Source organism: Xiphophorus couchianus, chromosome 20, assembly GCF_001444195.1.
Source record: "Xiphophorus couchianus chromosome 20, X_couchianus-1.0, whole genome shotgun sequence".
In the NCBI taxonomy this organism is placed as follows: domain Eukaryota; kingdom Metazoa; phylum Chordata; class Actinopteri; order Cyprinodontiformes; family Poeciliidae; genus Xiphophorus; species Xiphophorus couchianus.
In genome coordinates this window covers 9508529-9530275 of record NC_040247.1, presented here as the reverse complement: position 1 = coordinate 9530275, position 21747 = coordinate 9508529, and the positions used below count along the sequence as shown (strand labels likewise).

General features: G+C 37.6%; 1 protein-coding gene across 2 annotated transcripts; it reads left to right on the top strand.

The window, feature by feature from the left end:
* The first annotated feature begins 1057 nt into the window (after positions 1–1057).
* On the top strand, positions 1058–19766 carry znfx1 (zinc finger, NFX1-type containing 1). 2 transcript variants are annotated; one of them, XM_028002256.1, is made up of 19 exons: positions 1058–1200; positions 2638–2734; positions 4298–5046; positions 5177–5411; positions 5496–5845; positions 5939–6118; positions 6260–6366; positions 7818–8056; positions 8322–8450; positions 8668–8816; positions 8950–9093; positions 9218–9335; positions 9754–9983; positions 11885–12024; positions 13775–13907; positions 14066–14233; positions 16210–16320; positions 16467–16562; positions 16757–19766. In XM_028002256.1, the coding sequence occupies exons 2-19, from the start codon at positions 2689–2691 to the stop codon at positions 19202–19204; spliced, it is 5772 nt and encodes a 1923-aa protein (XP_027858057.1). In that variant the 5' UTR covers positions 1058–1200; positions 2638–2688; the 3' UTR covers positions 19205–19766. The 2 variants fall into 2 exon arrangements, with proteins under 2 accessions (XP_027858057.1, XP_027858056.1); XM_028002255.1 differs by having other exon boundaries at positions 9751–9983.
* The last annotated feature ends 1981 nt before the right edge of the window (positions 19767–21747 follow it).

The following is a 21747-nucleotide window of genomic DNA, read 5'->3' as shown; positions in this document are numbered from 1 at the left end:
GTTATTCAACCAGATGAGATTATCAGATTTTCATGCTTCGAGGATCTCAGTGCAGATCACTTCCTCTACTGCAAGACTGATAATGCTGGGAAATGTGTGCTCGTGACTTCTGGGCGAAATTCATCCTTACATTCATTTTATCTATACTGTGCATTTGGAGCGGATATCTTTGTTGGACAAAGGGGAGGAGCAATATTAAATCAAGGGCAAACTGATCAAGCCATGTAATGACTGATCATGTAAATTAGCATATGAAAAACATACAAAAACTCCAGACCACCTGCTGCAAGACCAGGGCTTAGTCATGTTCAGAAGCTCAACTTTGTGATGTTAAATAAAGGACCGCTGCTCTGCTCTCCGGCTACAGTGACAATAAGGATAAGTGTAAAATTGCAGCAAGGAAAGTCTTTTTGTAGGTTTTATTTTACATTTCGTATCCTCAAATGTCACATTGCAAATTTATGGATGTTTTACGATGCTTATTCTAAAATAAAATTACAATCATTCTGTAAATAGCACCAGTTTGAGATAAACAGGTCAGCAGAGTCCACCGCAGCTTCTCTAGAAATTCCGTCGTCTTAATAATCAAAAAAGGAGTGTGAATAGTCCATGTTGGGGGTGGGTATCTATGATACCAACAGGAGATCAGATCTCCTGTAGGTAATGCTCTTCAGTCTAGTTTTGAAGCATACATGAAGTGTTTTTGGAGAGATGTGACCTTTTGCAGCTGATCCATGATGTTGTGCTGCATTATCCAGTCTAAGTCGAAGTCTAAGTCTAAGGAACAATTGTGCAACTGTGAGATGCGTTGAGGCCATTACCAGGGTACTTATAAGGTAATGGCCTTTTTTATTTACAGAACAAAAGCAATCCTTCAGGCCATTTGGACTATCTCCAGCCTATGTCAAAATGGACTAACTCCAGCATTTCTACAAACTTTCAACCAGTCAGTCACCAGGATCCAGTCAGTACCATTTGACTCAGATGAGTCACAGTTTCTTCCCCTGCAGTGACTTCTAGGCGTGGTGTAGTTCTGATGAAACGAAAACAGAAACTAAACCGTATTTATAAAGCCTCCGACAGCTGGCGCAGTCAGATATTGGACGTCTAGCGACCGGCAGAGCTGACTGAACCTTTTTACATTTCGACAACTTCAGTATTATAGTACTGTAATGTATTATTGAGGACATTTGAATAAAGGTGAGTAATTTTAATTGTATTCTGTACATCTATTGGAAATATTTCTAAATTATCACTTAATAAATGTTTCATTTCATTTTCGGTATAAAGTAATATCCTAAACTCAGTCACAGGTATACCAAGAACTGAGGTTGGTTCTTTATTAATACATATAGATTGTTAAGTTAATACTTATTTGGGGAGACGTTTGTGCTGGGGGTTGCTAACATAACATGCTTTGTTGTTGTCAAAGTCATCGCCGTTTCGAGAGAAAGGAAACTTACGCCAATGCGAAAATGAAGTGACTCCTAAAGAGGGCGCACTTTCCTCTGACTGAAGTTCATATTAATTCAGCACAAGGATTCAAATTGAAATTATTGCAAAGAAAATGTTCTGCAAAGACCTTTTAGATTGATTTTAATTACTTCAGTATTGTGCGGGACTGAAATATACACATGCATTTTGCTCTAATAATAGAATAGAATAGAAATACTTTATTCATCCCAGCAGGGAAATTACTTCACAGTTACAGCATAGAGACAAGACACAATAACAACTACCACTGAGTAGTAGTTGTAGATAAAATAAAAATAAAATATAAAATGCTGTTAATATAAAAAGCAACTTAGAGCAGTCCTTGCAAAGATTTAAAAAAAATGCAGATACAATATGTAAATATATGTACAGCAAGTGTGCCACAGTGCAGTTGTGCAAAATTGGACTGATTAGTCCAGAACAATGATTTAGCTTTTATTGTACAGTGAGATGGCATGTGGCAGGAAGGATTTCCTGTATCTGTCCGTACTACAGCGGAGCTGGAGCAGCCTATGTGAGAAGGTGCTCCGCTGTCTGTCCACTATGTTGTGGAGAGGGTGCTGTTTATTGTCCATAATAGACAGAACCTTCTTCAGTGTCCTCCTCTCCACCACAGTTTCCAGGGACTCCAGCCTTAGTCCCAGTACAGAGCCAGCTTCCCTGATGATTTTGTCCAGTCTATTAGAGTCGCTGACTCTGATGCTGCTTCCCCAACACACAGCAGCAAAGAAGATGGCACCAGCAACAACACTGTGATAAAAGGTCTCCAACATCTTGCTGCACACATTGAAGGATCTCAGCTTCCTTAAAAAATAGAGTCTGCTCATCCCCTTCTTGCACACAGCGTCAGTGTTAGACGCCCAGTCCAGCCTGTTGCCGATTACAACTCCCAGGTAACTGAGAAGGACAAGCTATTAGAAAGTTTGCTTTAATTTCCTATTAAAGCAAGTTATCTGAATTATCTTATCTGACTGCCACATTATTTTGACCTTTCAAATTCCTGTTGATTCTGAGAGTGAAAAAACACATGTTATCTGTATTTCTTTGAGTTTTACTTTTGGGCATGCTCAGGTATTTCATTGTTTTTAGATATTCACTTGGATGTGGTGTTCATATCTGTTTCCACTTTATTTTCTGTTTCAGAAATATCCTGTACAACCTGCATAGAAATCAACAACTACCACATGAAATACCATGGAAAAGCTGACTTTTAGGTCAGGCAGAAGAGGGACTCATAATGGTTAGTTATTTCCATCAATATACCTGTCAGAATAACACATACAGTGCAGTGCATTGAAGCACTATTAACACTCCCTCAAGAATTTCACATTTTGTCTTGTTAAAAGCACAAACTTTAAAGTATCTATTTGGATTTTAATGTTCAAACTCAAAGTAGTGTGGAGTCGTTGGAAAACAATATGTGGTTTCCAAAATATTTTACTCTGATATGGTTGGCTCATTTATAGTTGCAAAATTTAGTCATATTCAATGTGTAAAGTCCGTCACCATCAGTTTTATTGCTTTTGCACAGATTCTCAATTGGTCTTAAGCCTGGACTTTGACTGGACTATTCTAACACATTGCCACGGATTGCTCTTAACTGTTTCATTGCAATTCAGGCTCTACGCGTGCTGTCATCTTGTTGAGAGTTTTTTTTATTTTCAAGATTTCCCTGTGTTTACCTCCATCCAGCTGTCCATCGCCTCTGACCCATCTGCCTTTCCTTGTCGAAAAAACAAACATCACAACAGTCTGATGTAGTGATCACACCATTCTCAGTGGAGAATGGTGCAATTAGAGTCACAATCAATGTGGTTTTTTTTGCTCACATTGAGTTTTGCATGAAGGCCATAAAGTTAATTATTAGTCACACCTGATCTACCACATGTTTGTTGTTTTCCCTATGGCAAACTGCAAATGAGATATTGCGTGGCCTTCTTTTAACAGCAGCTTTCTTCTTGCTCTTTAGTCATTAAGGCAATATTTATGGAGTGTGCACATATTAGTCCGCTTGTCAATAAATTCTCCCACCTGAGATGTGGATTTGGGCCACTCCTCCAAAGCCACCATAGGCCTTGGTGGTCCTTGTTGTTGTTGTTTTGTTAGTAGGTTTACAGTTGTATTATATTCTTTCCAGGTTGATGTGATGAATTGTGCAGTGCTCTGTGAGATGTTGAAAGCTCTAGATCAGGGGTGCCCAAAGTCGGTCCTCGAGGGCCGGCATCCTGCATATTTTATTTCCATCCCTGGTGGTAGTAACAACCTTTTCAGCATGTCAATGTTCTTCTTAGGCCTTCTAACGAGCCATCATAAACCAGGGAGAGAACTAAAACATGCAGAATGCTGGCCCTCGAGGACCAACTTTGGGCACTCCTGCTCTAGATAGTGTTTTACAAGGCTTAAAACTTCTTCACAACTTTATCTGTCAAATCATTAGGGTATTTTGATTGTTATGATACTTTATTGCTTATACTCTAACAAATCTTTGAGGTCTATACGGAACAGTCTTAGTGATAAAAAAGTAGATTTCATCAGGTAATTAGATTTTGTTCCATACAGTTTGATTTATGAGTATCAGAGTAAAAGAGGATTAATACAAATACTGTACATGCCTACATTTTCTGATTATAGAGAATATTATTGAAAACTGTATTTTCCATCTGTTTCAAAATTGTGTTCTATGCTTGTAGGTTAATGAGAGATTCAGGGAGAATGAACATGTTTGCAATGCATGATGCATAGACCCCTGTTAATTGTAAAAAGAAAAAAAACATTCACTATGTTATTATTCTTCTTCTCTAAGGTCAATATGAAAATGGCCAATATGAAAATGGAGATGGACAAAGAGGACGAGGACGAGGAGGGCTGCAGGGAGACAGAGTGAGAGAGCAAGAGGCCAGAAGAAGAGCACAAAGTCAGGGGCCCAGTCAAAGAGATGTAGACAGACAGAGAGGAGGAGCGAGAGGAGGAGCGAGAGGAGGAGCGAGAGGAGGAACGAGAGGAGGAACGAGAGGAGGAGGGAGAGGGAGAGGGGGAGGGTTAGAGAGAGGGAGAAGGGGAGGTGCTGAAAGGCTGAGACTAGGAGGAGGCAGAAATGAACAGCCAGGTGGTGATGAAAGACAAGTAATGAGAGCAGAGGCAGCAGGAACAGGTGCAAGGAGAGGAGGACACAATGGAGTCAGAAGGGAAGGCAGAGATGGGACAGATCCAAGTCCCCGTAAACTGGGTTATAAAACACTGGAAGACCTCTCCAAACAGGAACCCTCTGTTGTGGCCATTACGCTCTCCTCAAATCCTGGCTTTCGAGTGCTGCTTGGTGAGACACCAATGAGACCAGACCTTGTCCAACTAATCTGCTTGGTGGTGAGCAAAGCCTTCACTTCAAGGACAGACAGAGGCACCCTGCAGCACCTGGCTGACATCATAAAAGAGTCAAAGTTCTTAAGCATCACCCTGCTTCACTATGTGGGAGACATGATGTCTGACTCCAACCAGACCCGCAGAGCACAATTCCCACAGCATATGGAATACATCACAGCCATTCTTTTAGAGGTAACTATTGCTTGAAACAATGTGCCACTTGCTTAAGAAAAATCATTTTTAGCAATAGGAAATTCTCCAGTGTATTTAACAGAATAAAATACTGTTACCTAATAAACTGTTTATCATCTATGCTTGTTAGGTGCTTAGTATCTTCCCCGCAAGCTCTGTCAATAAAGTGAATATGTTAGTGACTTTGCTCCAAGCCTCTATAAACACCCTGAGGGCATCAGGTGTAGACTTTCTGCCTAAATTAGAGGAAAAAATGGAAAATCTCAGGGGTCTAATAGCTCATCTCCAGGAGAGATCGAGGAAAGGTACCCTCCGTACAGACAAGGACACTTATGGTCTTCTGACTAATGCTGATGATAACGAAGGTAAGGCCTCCTTAAGATATTTCTAGTCACATGATTAGCTGCAAAATATTTCTCTGTGTTTAAGTGCTTACATTTCTGCCACAGGTGAAGAACAGGAAGATTTCAGAAACATACCACTCTACCCAACTCCTGAGGAGTTCCATCAGAACCACAAACCATTTCTCAGACCTAATCTTACTTCCCAAAGATACACAAACACCCACCTTTACCTCGATACACACTTCCGGCTGCTTAGAGAGGACTTTGTGCGACCGCTTCGTGAGGGAATTCAACAGTTGCTCCAGAACCAGATGGCCATGGGAAGGAACGATAACCCATTGAAGATGAAGCACTTTGATGACATTCATGTGTATTTTGCTACACACCTAGTGGTGCCCAAGTGCACACAGACTGGTCTCGCTTACATTGTCCAGTTTGATGTTCAGCCACTTAAGGTGAGGCTCTGGATAGATTTCATCAATCTCACACCAAAATGAAGACATTTATAAACAAGGCTGTTAAAAATGCTTTTATTTTTGTTCTTGCAGTTTGTGCGCTGGCAGAACTCTAAGAGGCTGATCTTTGGTTCCCTGGTCTGTCTGTCATATGACAACTTTGAGAGCTTCTTGTTTGCCACAGTGTCCGATCGGGATCCAAAATACTTGGAGAAAGGGCAGGTCCAGATTACCTTTACAGAGGAAAGTAGGGTGAAGTTGGCCAGAATACAGGTGAGGCAGAAATACACTAGGAACAACATAACTTGCCATATATACTTCTGTATATATATATACACACACACACACACACTGGGTTAGTATCTGTAATATAGATATACTACATCATGTCTTCTTTGTTGTTATTGTTAACAGACAAATCAGTTGTTTCTGATGGTTGAGACAACTGCATACTTTGAGGCTTATCGGTATGTTTTGGAAGGCTTACAGGAGCAGACTGAGGATGATTTGCCCTTTCAGAGGTAATGCTGTTTGTGTATGTGGAAGAGTTTTGAATTCCATTGTACTTTTAAAGCAGCTAGGATACGTGGAATATGTTTGAGAATGTTACATGAAGAAGAAAGTACATTTGTCATGCTTTGCAAATTAACTCTTTGGTAAGACTAGTTCTCAAGTGCCCTGAATGTAACCTGAAACTTTGTGAAAGCTGTTGTTTGCAAACCTTTTAAATGGAATTTAATACCATCTTAAATTTAAAAAGCTTCTGTAATAGTCTTGGTTCAGCTATGTATTCAACAACTCTACTAGCTAGGATTGTACAGTAATAAGAAAACTTTACATTGCAGTTTTATTCTATAACATCTGATTACACAAATTTTCCCCATTCATAACTTTCTTTCCATCATACAAACTATACCACTCTATACCACTGGAGAGTGTAATAGCCCATTGTATCTTGGGCTCTAGGATCTATATAAGGTATGAGCATAAATAACACTAGAAGTTCATTAAAGTGGTTGAAAATACCATTTGCAAACAGAGTTGCATCCAACCATTTTTTTGCACATTTGAAATTGCACACCTTGATGGTGTAATGATAATTGTGATTCAATGTATTAACTACCACATCAGTTACAACATATGTTGACCTCTATGACATATGAAATCATATAATGTTGCTTGCCCCCCAGGTATTAAATGCATTGGCCGTTGTAATTCTTAAATTACAAGAGCTTACAAGAGCAAAGGCTTTTTCAATTCAGCCTATTTATCTGTTTTTTTGCAAACATCACTACTATTTCATGTTAAATGTATAAATATCCATTAGTTCTCTGGATGGTATATGGACTTTATTGTTTAAGTCTTTGAGTGCAAACAAATCTTTGAACCATTTGGGGGACATATCACTAAATAGCTTTTCTCACAAACCAATTTAATCCTCCATTTCAGTATATTACATGTTTAGTAATTACAACTTTCTCCTGGGAAAGAACTCTAAAACCTAAGATAGATGAATAATATTACTTAAAATTAGCCAATACTGCACCTGCAGATAAACAAAGTGAGAGAACTAACAATAAGAGCATATTTTTAAATGAGTGCTAAAGTGTTTTAGTAGCTATTGCTTTCATAGAAGGGTTATAGTTGTGGTCAAGATGGATCTCCTTTTGTGGTCTATGCTCTAGCAGATTTAAAGGAGACTAAGAGGAATGCTTAGGCTTATCGGTGTTGCTTTTCATTTTATGAAGAATCCTTCTTAGCACAATAATCTCCTGAATAGTCCCTTGTTTAACTTTTAAAATCATTGTTCTTAAGCTGCTACCCAAACTGATAGCTGCAAAGGAGACTCTTCTCTTAACAACAGATTTATAGAAAATTTACAACATCTTGCTACACATACCAAAAGGCCTAATATTTCAAATGAGCCAGTCTCTTAGCATTATCCAGTTAATATGGATGTGCTTGCTTTCAGATACATTGTGGAGTGTTCAACTGATGTGCGACCACCAGCATACCTACGAAGACAGGGTGTTTATGACCTCTCACATGTTGCCAAACCTGAACACAAGAACAGCATAAGGCCCTTCAACAGCCTGAATGTAGATGCCTGGCCTGACATGGAAGTATTGGGCTTGGATGAATCTCAGATGAAAGCCTTTCAGCTTGCCCTCACCAAGGAGTTGGCAATCATACAAGGACCACCTGGCACTGGTGAGAAACCTAAAACATTTTGCTTGAGCCATAATCTATACAGCCATTTTTTTAATTCTAGGACTTAATTAGCTGGTTTTGTATAAACCAAAAAAAAAAAACAAACAAAAAAATCCAATAAAGGCTCTGGTTTTATCTTACTGGAAAAAATGCTACATTCTTGTTACAGAAGTTGTTCTCAGGATGCTGCTTTGCTGTGCTAATTAATACTGAAACACAATCGTGTATCTAAATTGGTGCATTCTGTGTCTTTTCTTCCTTTCAGGAAAAACCTATGTTGGCCTAAAGATTGCTCAGGCTCTGTTGACCAATAAGGATCTGTGGAACCACCTCCATTCAGCTCCAATGCTGGTTGTATGCTATACTAACCATGCTCTGGATCAATTCCTAGAAGGTAAGCAGTCATAATGGATTCAGATATATTTTTCCAGACTGCTTAAATCTACCTGTAAAGACTAATGTCAATATAACAAATAAAATAATGCAAATATACTTGACATTTATTTCTAAAAAAAATAATAATAATAATCAATGAGAAATTGACATTTGAATCACACCTTAGGTCAAACAATGTTTAAGAATAATTCATCTGGTTAGCCTTTGCACCTTAGGAATTCACAAATTTCTGAAGGATGGCATTGTGCGAGTAGGAAGTCGCAGCAACAGTGAGATTCTGAAAAAGTTTAATCTGCGTGAGCTGAGCCACTCACAACATTTCAAACGCACGCTACCGACACACCTTCGTACTGCATACAATCAGGTGAGTTTTCAAATATCCTCTGAACTGTTGTGTGAGGAGGTATGGCGATTGAGCTAAAGAAATAACATATTTTAGTTGTTGTTGATTTTTGTTATTTTTTGCAATAATTTGTACTTCTTATTTATTTTTAAAGATCTACAGGCAACTGTGTGAAGAGGAAATAGTAATCAAAAGCCAAAGCTTGAAGTTAGAGTGTTCTCTCAAAGGTGTGATGCGTGAAACCTTCCTCCAGAGATTTATGTTAGAAAGACATTGGATGAATCTCAACTCCCCGCCTGTGAGTCAATAGAAAGTGAAAACTTTTGTTGTTGTTGTTTTTCTTTTACTCGTGTGAAAACTGAAACAAACTGGAAACCCATATGAGAATGAGTTACAAATGTCTTTCTTGTAATGATTTGCAGATGGAGGACGGCTTTGAGATGTGGAGTAAAAAGACCCCCAATCTGATGATAGAGTGGTTGGGTTTGGGATCGACTCACTTCCAGCAGAGGGAGCCAGAGACTGCAAATGGAAATGAAGGTAGATCTTTTAAACTGTGAAAATAGTATATAGGTTTTTGGTAACTGGCATTACAACCTGCTAAATTAAATCTATCTGAGTTCCATAATATTAAAATGATCATAAAGGCATCAGAAGAATTCTGTTTGACAGCAAAACAAAATAAGTAAGCTGGGAAATCTGACAATGTCTGCATAATAAAATATACAACACATAAATATGAAAATATATGTTTATAATATTTTTAATTTATAACAGTTTTCTCTTGCTCTTTAAGTACTTTTGTGGTGGAGCCTTGTCATTTGCATTATACTGCTTTGTTCAGCAATATAAGTCATTAATAAATACCTATTATTTTATAGCATTACGTTGCTGCCCAAACCGAATATTGTTTTCCTGATTCTCATCCAATATGTTATTATTGTATCCTGTATAGCAGAGGAAGTAGTGGAGGAGGAAGAAGACCTCATTGAAATTGAAGAAGAGGCTGAGTTGATCCAAGCAGAGCGGATGATTGAAGATGGCTGGACAATTGGTCCCAGAGCTGGCAGAGATGACAAGAAGAAAAGGAACATGGAGGAGGATGTCAGGGAAGTGGAAGAACTGATGCTGGCTATGAACCTGGACAACGTCGACATAAGGGCTGAGCAGAAAGAAGAAGAATGGCAGGTAACAATGCCATACATGCATACCGTACATATACTGTATATATACATTTATTATAATATACAGTACAGACCAAAAGTTTGGACACACCTTTTAATTCAATGAGTTTCCTTTATTTTCATGACTATTGGCATTGTAGATTCACACTGAAGGCATCAAAACTATGAATAACACATGTGGAAATATGCACTAAACAAAAAAGTGTAAAACAATTGAAAATACCCCTTATATTCTAGTTTCTTGAAAGTAGCAACCTTTTGCTGTGATTACTGCTTTGCACACACTCTGCATTTTCTTGATGAGCTTCAAGAGGTAGTCACCTGAAATGGTTTTCACTTCATAGGTGTGCCCTGTCAGGTTAATAAGTGGTATTTCTTGCCTTATAAATAGTTATGAAAATAAAGAAAACCCATTGAACTAGAAGGTGTGTCCAAACTTTCGGTCTGTACTGTACATTACAGGGTACGCTCTACCATTCACTCTATACCGGTATTGTACGCTCTACCGATTTTCTCACCTGACCTCAATGTAAGCATTGCAGATACTGCAAAAATCTGCTGATGTCTAAATGGCTTCCTGTAGCATCCAATCAGCCCAAACAGCTGCTCATGCTGCATTCAGGTACAGCAGGTACACTGGGAAGTCAAAATATCAAAACAACTCCAGTCATTTAAACATGTTTTATTTTTAGCTATGGGCATATATCCTTGTTTTTTAAGCATTATCAATTTCTTCCCATGGTTACCCATGGGTTGCGTTCTTGTTAGTGGTATTTTGAAAGGATCTTCTCTTTGAAAAAAAGCCTCTTGTAGGAGTGACTCCATTTATGTGAAGTTCATTGTATTTTCATTCTGCTGGAACTTAGGGCGGGTTTAGAGATAAGAATGAAGCCCTCCCCTATGTTCAAGGTCTTGTCAACATCCTCTGAGTTACAATGCCACTGATTCAAACCAGAAATGTTTGATCCTACATTCTTTGTGAGAAACATTGAGTATAAGAAGGTAGTGACTGTTTAATTAGAATACAGGAGACCTGCGACCCAGTAGTGATATATCAGCTGTTCTCATTCTTACAAGATTTTACAAAGTGCTGTCTGAGTGAAAGTCGCCTATCTCTGCTTGATAACTAAGATTTTCAGTTAAAAAAGGTAAACTCTTTTCTTTATATTTTTGTTTTTTATTTATTTTTGTTTTTTCAATTTACAATAATCTATAAAGGCATTGGCTAGGTCTTCTCATACTTCTTTATTCATTAACAAAAATGTAAAAAAATCAATCAAATAGCCAGGTAATTCTTAACGTTGTACTGTTTTAAGTTTTACAGCATAATAAATCAAATTAATTAAAAATAAATAAAAAATAACAACAAAAACATACCCAACTGTGGCTTTATATGTAAAATATATTGCCCAATGGAAAAAAAAAACAATAAAAAAAGCAATTAGCATAGGTATGAACCCTTTCGCATGCTTTAGAGGTGTGCATTATTGTATGTGCTATCCTGCTCTCTAGCAATCCCAGCAGTTACAAACCACTCAAAGGATTTCTTAAGAGTTTAACCATCATTCTTCAAGCTGTAAACTAATCATTATGTTTAATTTTAAAGTTTATTTGCTTTAATTGAGTACATCATTTAAGTGTGGTCATTAATGGAAATTACTGTTGTAGCATGATTTACTCGAGCAACTTTATTATTCCAAGTACTCCAAATAGGTTTCCCTCTGTCAAGAAGATTCCTATGTGTAATTTCATCTCTTCAAAGTTATTAGCTATAGCTTTTGAAACTGTTCATCACAATGCTATTTCAGTTAATCGATAAAAACAGCCACAGAATCAAGTTAATAACTTAACTGTAATGAACTGAAAGTATGATGATAAAAGTTTACCCTCTCCTTATCTGTCCAGGTGCAAAAGCACCACAGGAAAAAGATGAAGCAAAAAGTCAGATACGAGCTTGGGAAGAGCTCGGCTATGACTGACCAACAGGAGGAGAATGTTTTTGACGTTTGGAGTCTTAATCTGAAAGACAGATGGAGACTTTACCGGTAAATCTACATTTCTAATTAAATTTCTTTTGTTCACCATGTAACTTTATTTATTTTTAATCACCTGTTTCTGTAATTGTTTATTTATTTATTTTTATTTTAACTGCCCTCTCTTTCAATTTGTTCAATGTCCAGCTTTGCTTCCATTACTTTCTGACCAAACGTGTGGAAGAATTATGTTCCCAGAGTGTATAATTAAGTCAAATAATATGTAAAAAAAATGATCCCACAGATTCAAGTTGTAACTTGGCAAGCTTTTAATTATTAAGAAAAAATGACTTTGGGGTCATAATGCTCATTAAATCCCGCATTATTTTGTAATTGTTTAACTACTATTTTTTTGTAATTGAGAGTGCATAAAATCCATGCATAATCCATTAAAAAATATTTTATTCTTATACAATGATTTTTGCCCACATTGCAACTAGTTTTTACAGTATAAAAGAAACAACCCGACTTAATTGCATAGTCATAGTCTAACTTTTCATCAAGGCCACATTTCATAGTTCAAGTTGATATGATTCCCAGTGGATTGATTTGGAATTATTCACAAAAACAATGAACAGGGATCACATCTTCTGTTTTCATTTTTTGATTTTCATTTTTAATTACAAACAGTGAACACTTTTTTATGTAGACAAAAAACGGCTACAAGCTACCTCTATAGTTTGCTTTCAAAATCTATTGACCTGATCTTCTGTGGTAAGTATTTAGTTAAAAAGCAACTAAAGTGAGCCTGAAAAAAATATGTATTATTATTAACAATTAACAGGATTTGAATTCAGTCATCTTATAATAAATATTATTACTGTATCATCATTATGTGTCCATTATTTAGGTATGTATAATGGAATGAATGAAAAGGCTTAGGGAGGATCAGATGCTTATTTAAATGTGTCTAACCTACTTCCTCATTACTAACAAATACAATCCAGGAGGACAGAAAACCTAACAAAAGATAATTTACAGCTTTAATCATCAAAAATGACTTTTCTGGGCAGTCTTTTGAAAATCAAAAGCTTATTCATTTGTACCTGCTTCAATACATAATTTTACTCCCATTTGGATTTCTTTTTGATACCTGTTTTTTTTTTTTTTTTTTAGCTTGTTGTACAGCAAACTTAGACATTTCTCATACCATTTTAAATCTCCCTCAGTCAGAAGAAAAATAAGTACTTCTTGTATTCCAAAGTTTATCTCCCTAAATCTTGATATTTGTGAAGTTGTTGATATTGTAAATATTTTTGTCCATAATTACAATATCCTGGATCTCCTATTTTTCAGTTTCTTCAGTAATTGTCAGTGGTATCAAGTCATCTTTGGTTTGATATGAACTCCTTCAAAACAGTTATTATGTTCCTGCATCATTTCTGTAATTTTGTGTTCTGATGTTTTAATTCAGCTAAAAATAAACATCATTCTATGAACTATGAATACTAAAATGGCTTCTGATGTTTCTCTTAACATTTTTCTTTCAGTATCGAAATCTCATACAAAAAGTACAAAATAACTATCTTTTTATTTTTAAATATTATACATAACTATTTTAAAAACTTGGCATCATTATTATTTATCTTCTTAAATTAAGCAGTGTACTTTGTTGCCTTTTTGTATAATCTAAATTAAACTGCAGGAATCCCTAGTAGTTCAAAAAATAGCCATATTATTTTAACTAACACATTGAACACTGGTACAACTTGAAAGTTTAATGTTTTCAGATGTTTTATATTGTGTTTACCTGTGTTTGCAGCTTGTGGATTTCGCGCTACAGAATAGACGTCCGTACCAAAGCCTTGGAGTCTGAGGAGGCATATCAAAATGCAGTGGACAGAATGGCTGATGTTAAACGACAGGAGAACCTTCATGTCCTCAGGGAAGCAACGGTACAGAACCACTTGATTGTGAAATAGCTGAAACACGTTTCTTCTGTAGAAATGCTGACACACCATATGAAGGTTATCGAAATAAATGTTTTTATGACCACAGAAGTTAATTCTGTTTAGCTGTGTGATTTAACAGGCTTAAACAATTTTCATTCTAGGTTATTGGCATGACAACAACTGGGGCAGCCAAGTTCCGTAAAGCTCTGCAGGAAGTACGTCCGTGTCTTGTGATTGTTGAAGAGGCTGCAGAGGTTCTGGAAGCCCACACCATCACTACACTGAGCAAAGCCTGCCAACACCTCATCCTCATTGGAGACCACCAGCAGGTACAAGCAATTTCCCAAACAATTAGTGATCTTGTTTCTAATTAATCTCACCGCCACAGAATTGTATTTGCTGATGCACAGTTTTACCAAGGTGCTGTTACATAATTAAAGTTGTCCCACTTAGATGTCTGGATAAAATTTTTATTCATGGCATTGCTGTAAATGACTTACTGTGTTTGCTCTGCTCCCTATGTTCTTTGTTCCTTGAGGATATGTCAGAAATGAAATTCCAGTGGAAAAAAAAAGAAAAGAAAATTGAGCAAACCGTTACTGGAGACAGAAGAGATTTGTGAGGAGTGATATTCTGGACATCGGTAGACTATTATACAACAACTTGTCAAGGCCTGCCAAGCACATATGGACAGGCAGCCTGTCTAGCAATCTGTGGCATGTGATCACAACTACACACAGTTCTATCACGTCTAACTATTCTGTCCAGATCTCATCTTGCTGTGTAACTTCAGTCGGCTGTAAACCAATACTTGCATATATTACCCAGTTTATTCATGGATATATTTTTTTTCCGAATTGGAGTTAATCTTCTCTGTCCATGGGTTTAAACTATCTGACATCATCTGCAACTTTGTGTTTGGACTCTTGGTTTTGCAGAAACCAAACCTGAATCCATGCATGTAATGGAAGTAGCTGGCTCACACTTTCCCAGTAAAATAAGTTTTGGCATTGTTGTGCTATTCATTAATCACAGGTTTGGTGTTGAATCGAGCAGAACACAATGCTTCACATTTTTACTAGAATTTGTCTTGCCTCCTCCACACCCCTCCCACATACTGTACTGGCACAATCACACGCTGTCCTCTAGCTAAATTAGGTTGCGATTGCTTATACAGACACTTAGATTAACACTCACAGGCAAAACAGCGGAGAAAAGAAAGAGTTGAAATACACTTTAATACTTTTTATATTGCTTTTGCTGTCAATCCAACACACAAAATACTAATAATATCAACTCTAGGATTAGTGATCTTTTCACTTGTATTCAGAAAGCTTCAAACAAGTCCTCACTAAAAACCACGTAAACGATGTAATGTGATCGACCAATTATAAAAGTTATGGATGGATGGAGTTATGTGTAAGGTTCAACTGAAGATGCCAGCTGAGTAAATAAAATTGTTCATGCGGATCTTATCACAGCTGACACGAGAGGCTTAACTTGATTTAAACAAAATCAGTTTAAGCAATCAGATAAATTGATCCAATTTTATTCAAAGAATAGTTCTCAGAAAAAACAAAGGCACGGGACATTGCATGGCTTAGTGGTTAGAGCAGACACCCCATACAGAGGCTACAGACCTCAATGTGTTCATCCAGACTTCGACTCCCGTTCTTTCTTCCTTTGCTACATGTTTTTTCTCCCTTCTCTCTGCCCCTTTCCTGTCAGATTATTGTCAAATAAAGGCCATTGGTGCCAACAAAAATCTGTAAAACAAAAATACAAAGGCACAAGAAAACAGATAATTTAACAATCATGCGAGAAACACAATACTACGTAAAAATAAAAAAAATGGATTTGACAAATGATTTATAATTGTCTTATAAACTCTAAATCTTAAGGCAATCATTACTATGAACAAGGAATGGAGTGAAAAAATAAGAATGGTAAAAATATTTAAATTCTACTTTAAAAATGTATTTTAACAAAAAACAAATCAATAAAGTAAAACATAAAATTATATTTGGCTTCAGACAAACTCTAAAATATCTGTATATATCAAATATAAAATATAAGTAGTGATAATGGGATGAAAAATAAATTAAATGTGGAACAGAGCCCACTGAAAAAAAAGTCTTAAATTTGATAAGTAGATCAAGAGGAGATATATGAATGGAAATAATACAGAACTTGTCAAGTTTAACTAAAATCTAAGTAGGAAAGATATAGAAAAACCCTTGAAATATCAGGAACTAAAAAGTGTTCAAGAAAAAATTTACAAGTTATTTTCTTTATCTTTTTCTAGCTGAGACCCAGTGCCACAGTTTTTGAGCTTGCTAAAAACTTCAACCTGGAAATGTCTATGTTTGAGAGACTGGTGAACATGGGACTGCCATACGTGAGACTCAACTATCAGGTTTGTTTTTCTCACTTTATTATCTCATTTCTGATGTAAATGAAACAAAAAACTAGCTGAAAAAAGCTAGCTGAACTTGATTTTGAAACAGTTTTCAATACCAGTTGCAGTGTGATCTTAATTTTTGTTTGTATTTTGTTCTTCAGCATCGTATGAGGCCGGATATTGCTCGTCTTCTGACCCCACACATTTACTCTGCATTGGAGAACCATCCCTCTGTATTTGAGTATGAAAACATCAAGGTACTGAAGCATTTTTCACTTGCATTAATATTTATGCTTAGTTGAACCCATAAACATATGATCTCTCATCCTCATGAATAAAGATATCTGTAATTTTTAGGCATTTTCTACAATTTTAAGTTGAGTGAAACTGACATGCAATGTGCTGTATACTGGGTTGTATCATAAAATTTGCTTTGCTTTTAATTTAACAGGGCCTGAACACAAATCTATTCTTTTTGGAACACAACCACCTAGAGGAAGAGATCAAAGATGGAAGAAGCCATCAGAATATTCATGAGGCAAAGTTTGTTGTTGCTCTGTGTCGGTACCTCCTCCTCCAAGAGTACAAACCAGAACAAATCACAATACTTACAACCTATACCGGCCAGCTTCACTGCTTGCGGAAACAAATGCCTGCCAGTGACTTCTCGGGGGTCAAAGTACATGTGGTAGACAAGTATCAGGGCGAAGAAAATGACATTATTTTGTTGTCTCTTGTACGTAGCAACCCACGAGGAAAAGTTGGCTTTTTGAACATTCCCAATCGGGTCTGTGTAGCTTTGTCACGTGCTAAGAAAGGACTTTACTGTATTGGCAACAGTGAGATCCTTAGCAGAGTTGAACTGTGGAGCAACATCTTCCACACCTTGAGGGAGAAGGAGCAGATTGGGAGAGCTCTGACGCTGTGCTGCCAGAATCATCCAAATCGACAGATCAAGGCTTCTAACGCGGGTGATTTCAATGATGCACCTGAGGGGGGATGCACCCAACCTTGCGAGTTTCGTTTGGATTGTGGCCATGTTTGTACTAGAGCCTGTCATCCTTATGACCCAGAGCACAAGGAGTTTAAATGTACGAAGAAGTGTGAGAAGATCTTATGTGATGAGGGACACAGGTGCACACTCACATGTCATGAAAAATGTCCAAAGAAATGTCTGGTGAAGGTTGAGAAGATCATACCTCAGTGTCAGCACACACAAATGGTTCCTTGCCACCAGGATCCAGGGACATTTATATGTGAGAAGCCTTGCCAGAAGCTGCTTCCCTGTGGACATCACTGCGATTCAGTCTGCGGAAGCTCTTGCAGCACTAGGTGCATAGTGACAGTCCCATTAAAGCTTCGTTGTGGACACAACCAGCCAGGGCCATGCTTTTACAAATCAAGCAAAGAGCAGCCTGAATGCAGGGTACCATGTAAGCACCAGTTAAAATGTGGGCATGACTGTCGCGGTACGTGTAGCAAGTGTTACCAGGGGCGCTTCCACGCCCCCTGCCCTCGACGATGTGAACGTCTTCTGATCTGCTCTCACAAGTGTACAGAACCTTGTACCCGTGATTGCCCACCCTGTCAGAAACCCTGTGAGAACTGCTGTGTTCACAGTAAGTGTATGAGGGAGTGTGGGCAATCATGTGCTCCTTGCATTGAGCCCTGTAACTGGCAATGCCCTCACCAAAGTTGCAGTAAGCTTTGCCACGAGCCATGCGATCGTCCACCATGCACTGAACCTTGTAAAAAGACCCTAAATTGTAGCCACCCATGCATTGGTCTTTGCGGAGACAAATGTCCAACCAAATGTCGCCTATGCGACCATGATGACGTCGCAGAGATTTTCTTTGGCACTGAAGATGAACCCGGTGCTCGGTTTATTCAGCTGGAGGACTGTGGACACATCTTTGAATCCACAGCTATGGACCAGTGGATGTCTGAAGTCAACCAGGGACCTGAAGAACAGCAGGTAGCAATAAAGCTAAAAGAATGTCCCAGGTGTAAAACTCCAATACGTAAGAATCTGCGCTATGGATCACATGTCAACCGCAGTCTGGCTGAGATAGAGATGGTAAAGAAGAAAATAAATGGAAGAGAGTCTGATATTGAGGAAAAAAGAAGGATTCTTAAAAATCAGTGGGTTGAAAATCTGAACATTTGTCAAATATATATGCCAAAGGAGGATAAGGAGATCCAAAAAAACCTTGAAAAAACTTACCTCACGGCAAGTGATCTGTGGATCCTGGAGAACAAGATTGATTTTCTGATAAGAATTGCAAAACTTCTAAAAGTTGAAAAAGGAAAAATGTTATTCACAGATGGTTCCAAGTTTCGACAGTGTGTCAATCAGTTCATGTCGTGGCTCAATAACACAAGCCAGAAGTTCACAGATCAACAAGTCTTTGATTTGCAGAGAGAGCTACAGAGACTCAACTTACTGGCTGAACTCAATGTCCGCTGTCACATTGCAGACACAAAAGACCAGATGAGGAAAATGCAGTCTGAAGTTCAAGAAATCAGACATGCCTTGGAAATGCCTGGCCAGTTCACTGATCAAGATCAGCTAAATGTGAAAGAAGCCCTGAAGAGTCTGGATGAAAAATTTCCAGCCACAGGCTTAGGGATCAGTGAGGAAGAGCGAAAGATGATCGTCTCAGCAATGCAAATGCCTCCAGGCCACTGGAACAAATGTCCCAATGGTCATGTCTATGTCATTACAGAGTGTGGAGGAGCTAATCAGAGAGCAAAATGTCCTGACTGCAAAGCATCTATTGGTGGAGAAAACCATACATTGGACAGTGGCAACACAGTTGCCACAGAAATGGATGGCTCCCAGCATACTGCCTGGTCTGAAGCTAATAATCTACTCAACTTTGACCCACTTGCCTTCTAAAAAGCAGTGACGTAAACTTCAGATATTGCATTTGCCCAAATGAGAAAAACTTAATACTTGTATTAAGATCTATGTTAGATAAGGTAGTAAATAGTCTTCACAAAAGTCAATGAATAATTCACAATCTAACATTACTCTTGCATAGAATTTATTTCTGAAAAAAATATGTCTTTAGGTTTTAATTTTTTTAACCGAAAGAAATTAAGGTTAAAATGCCACGGTAGCATTAAGGTGAAATGGGGTAGCATTTTAACATTTGCTCCTGCAAAATCACAAGTTGTTTTGTTTTAAGAATATGCATCTATATAAGTTGCTTAAAAAGAGATGAATGAAACATTTAATGCCGGAGTGTAAAGGATGATTTTTATTATGTCAGTAACATCTGTCATGTACCCAAACAATAGGTGGCAGCAGAATACTGTACAACAAAAAAATTATCCATAGAGGAGTTGTTAAGCATGTTTGTTCATATGAAAAAAAAATGATTCATGTGATTTCTGTTTTCTTTTCTATGTATTATGTTCTTGAATAAAAATTATTTTCTGAGATGTAGGTAACGCAATTCCCAACAAGAGTAATTTTTTCTTCATCCTTTTTCCAATATTTCCGTGAACTAGTTCCAACAAGGGGTAAAACATTTGTGTCTTTGCCTCGATATCATTGGCAATGAAGCCAAAGAAATAACCCTGAAATAACTACCGTTCCTCTTCACTATGCACGACTCATATTCGCTGAGTTTCATTTTGGTGTCTTGTACCAGCTTGCATCACTTTATTATATGATGAATGTGTCCCTGTCACAGGCACAGCTCTGGTGCAAACTTTGCTATCTGAAGGTGGGGGACAACAAAAATGTTCTGTCAGGGTAGCGTTAACAGTGAATAAACTTTAAAAGCTGGCCACTCTTTTAGTATTTATAGTGTTCAAGCACAGAGTTGAAGGAAAGCTGGATGAAAGGCGACGCTGGAGGAAAAGGGTAATATCCTACAAGGTGGACTGACTCATTTATCATGCCATGTGGCCTTAAATATGCTGCTGTCAGTGTCCATGGGTGTGCTTCTCCAATAATAACTATCAAGTTACTCTAAATCTACAATTTTAAAGCAAAATAGGTAGGATTCACATTATACTTTTTTTTTAAAAAGTGAAATAACAGAATTTTGAGATATGAAAAAGCACCATTAGGAACGCACTCATAATGTTTGTCCTTTGGTAAAATTGTTATACCGTACTTTATTTTTTTTTTTTACATTTTCTCATGTCACAACCAAAAGGTTATATTAATTTTCTCAGAATTGTATGTGCTAAGTAGAAAAATTTGAAAGGAAAATTATACATTTTCAAAACCATTTTGTAAATAATAAACTGAAAAGTGTGATGAGCATTCAATATTTCTAAATGAAACTCATGATAACTTATATAAACAATTCTAAGTTTTGATCATTCTTTCGAGCATTCTTAAATTCTGTAAAAATCAAAAGGAAATGACAGAACTGCAAACTTGCTCTGTACCTACAGAATTGTGTTATTCTGAGAAGAAGCCGAAAGGCCCAGGGTAAGTCTGCAGGAGTTGTGCTCACAGCTCAGAAGGGAGAATGTGTTGACTGGCCGTCTTTTACTGATGTATTCACAAATCCAGCCTTCATGTAAATGGCAAGAAGAAAGCCATTACAACAGAGACAAGGTAGTAGAGTTGGTTGATGAGATACAGTTAAATGCAGGTTAAACAAACTAGGCATAGGCTGTAGTGGGCCTTCTTTGGATTGAAAAAAAGTGTAAATAACTCAAAATGCCACAAGGGAGGCTTGTTCCTGCTTTTAATATAGTCACAATAATTATGTTTTTTAAGAATCTTTCTTGCTAAGCCACAACCACCCAGAACTGGAGCTTGTCTGGAGGGAGACCAAGTGGCAACAGGAATCCAGTAAAGGCCAAGTACCCAGGGGTACCCAGGTACTGACTCTGGAGTTCTGCCCTGAGGCTGCAGAAACCACACGAGTCCTTGAGAGCCATTTTGGGGCACCCACACAAGAATAATTTTATTCACTAAAAACAATCCAACCAAATTTCCAGTCAGTTCTTATTGTTACACTTAAAACACCTTACTGTCACTTTGACCGGCAGAGGCTCTGTGTTTAGGAAGGAGGCAAGGCAACAAAATGCAGTCGTGGTAGCTTTATTTGAAGCTGCAGATCACACCAACACCAATTTTCACAGACGAAGAAGCCGGCTTTTATACTTTGGGCAATTCCAACACTCATACCAGGTAAAGGGGTGATAAAAACTAACAAAAAAAAAAAGCATTATTTACACAAACCTAACAAAACAATAAATGGTACCAATAAATATTTACATGCATGCAAATCTTTAGGACTAAAATAAGATCAGTCAAATAATAAATTTAACTTAATATAACTCCTCAGAATATTACCCCTATGCTCCAGGAGCTTTTTAGCAGCACTTGGAACATTTATCTCCCTTTGCTGCTCCACCCTGCTGAGGAGACACACCCAGAGAGGTAAGTACTCAAACAATTAGCCTCAA

Coding starts and splice junctions, on each gene's coding strand:
- znfx1 (XM_028002255.1), top strand. CDS start 2,689: ATGGAAAAGCTGACTTTTAGGTCAGGCAGAAGAGGGACTCATAATG. Junction 5,846..5,938: donor TTGATGTTCAGCCACTTAAG/GTGAGGCTCTGG, acceptor TTGTTCTTGCAG/TTTGTGCGCTGGCAGAACTC. Junction 14,234..16,209: donor TCATTGGAGACCACCAGCAG/GTACAAGCAATT, acceptor ATCTTTTTCTAG/CTGAGACCCAGTGCCACAGT.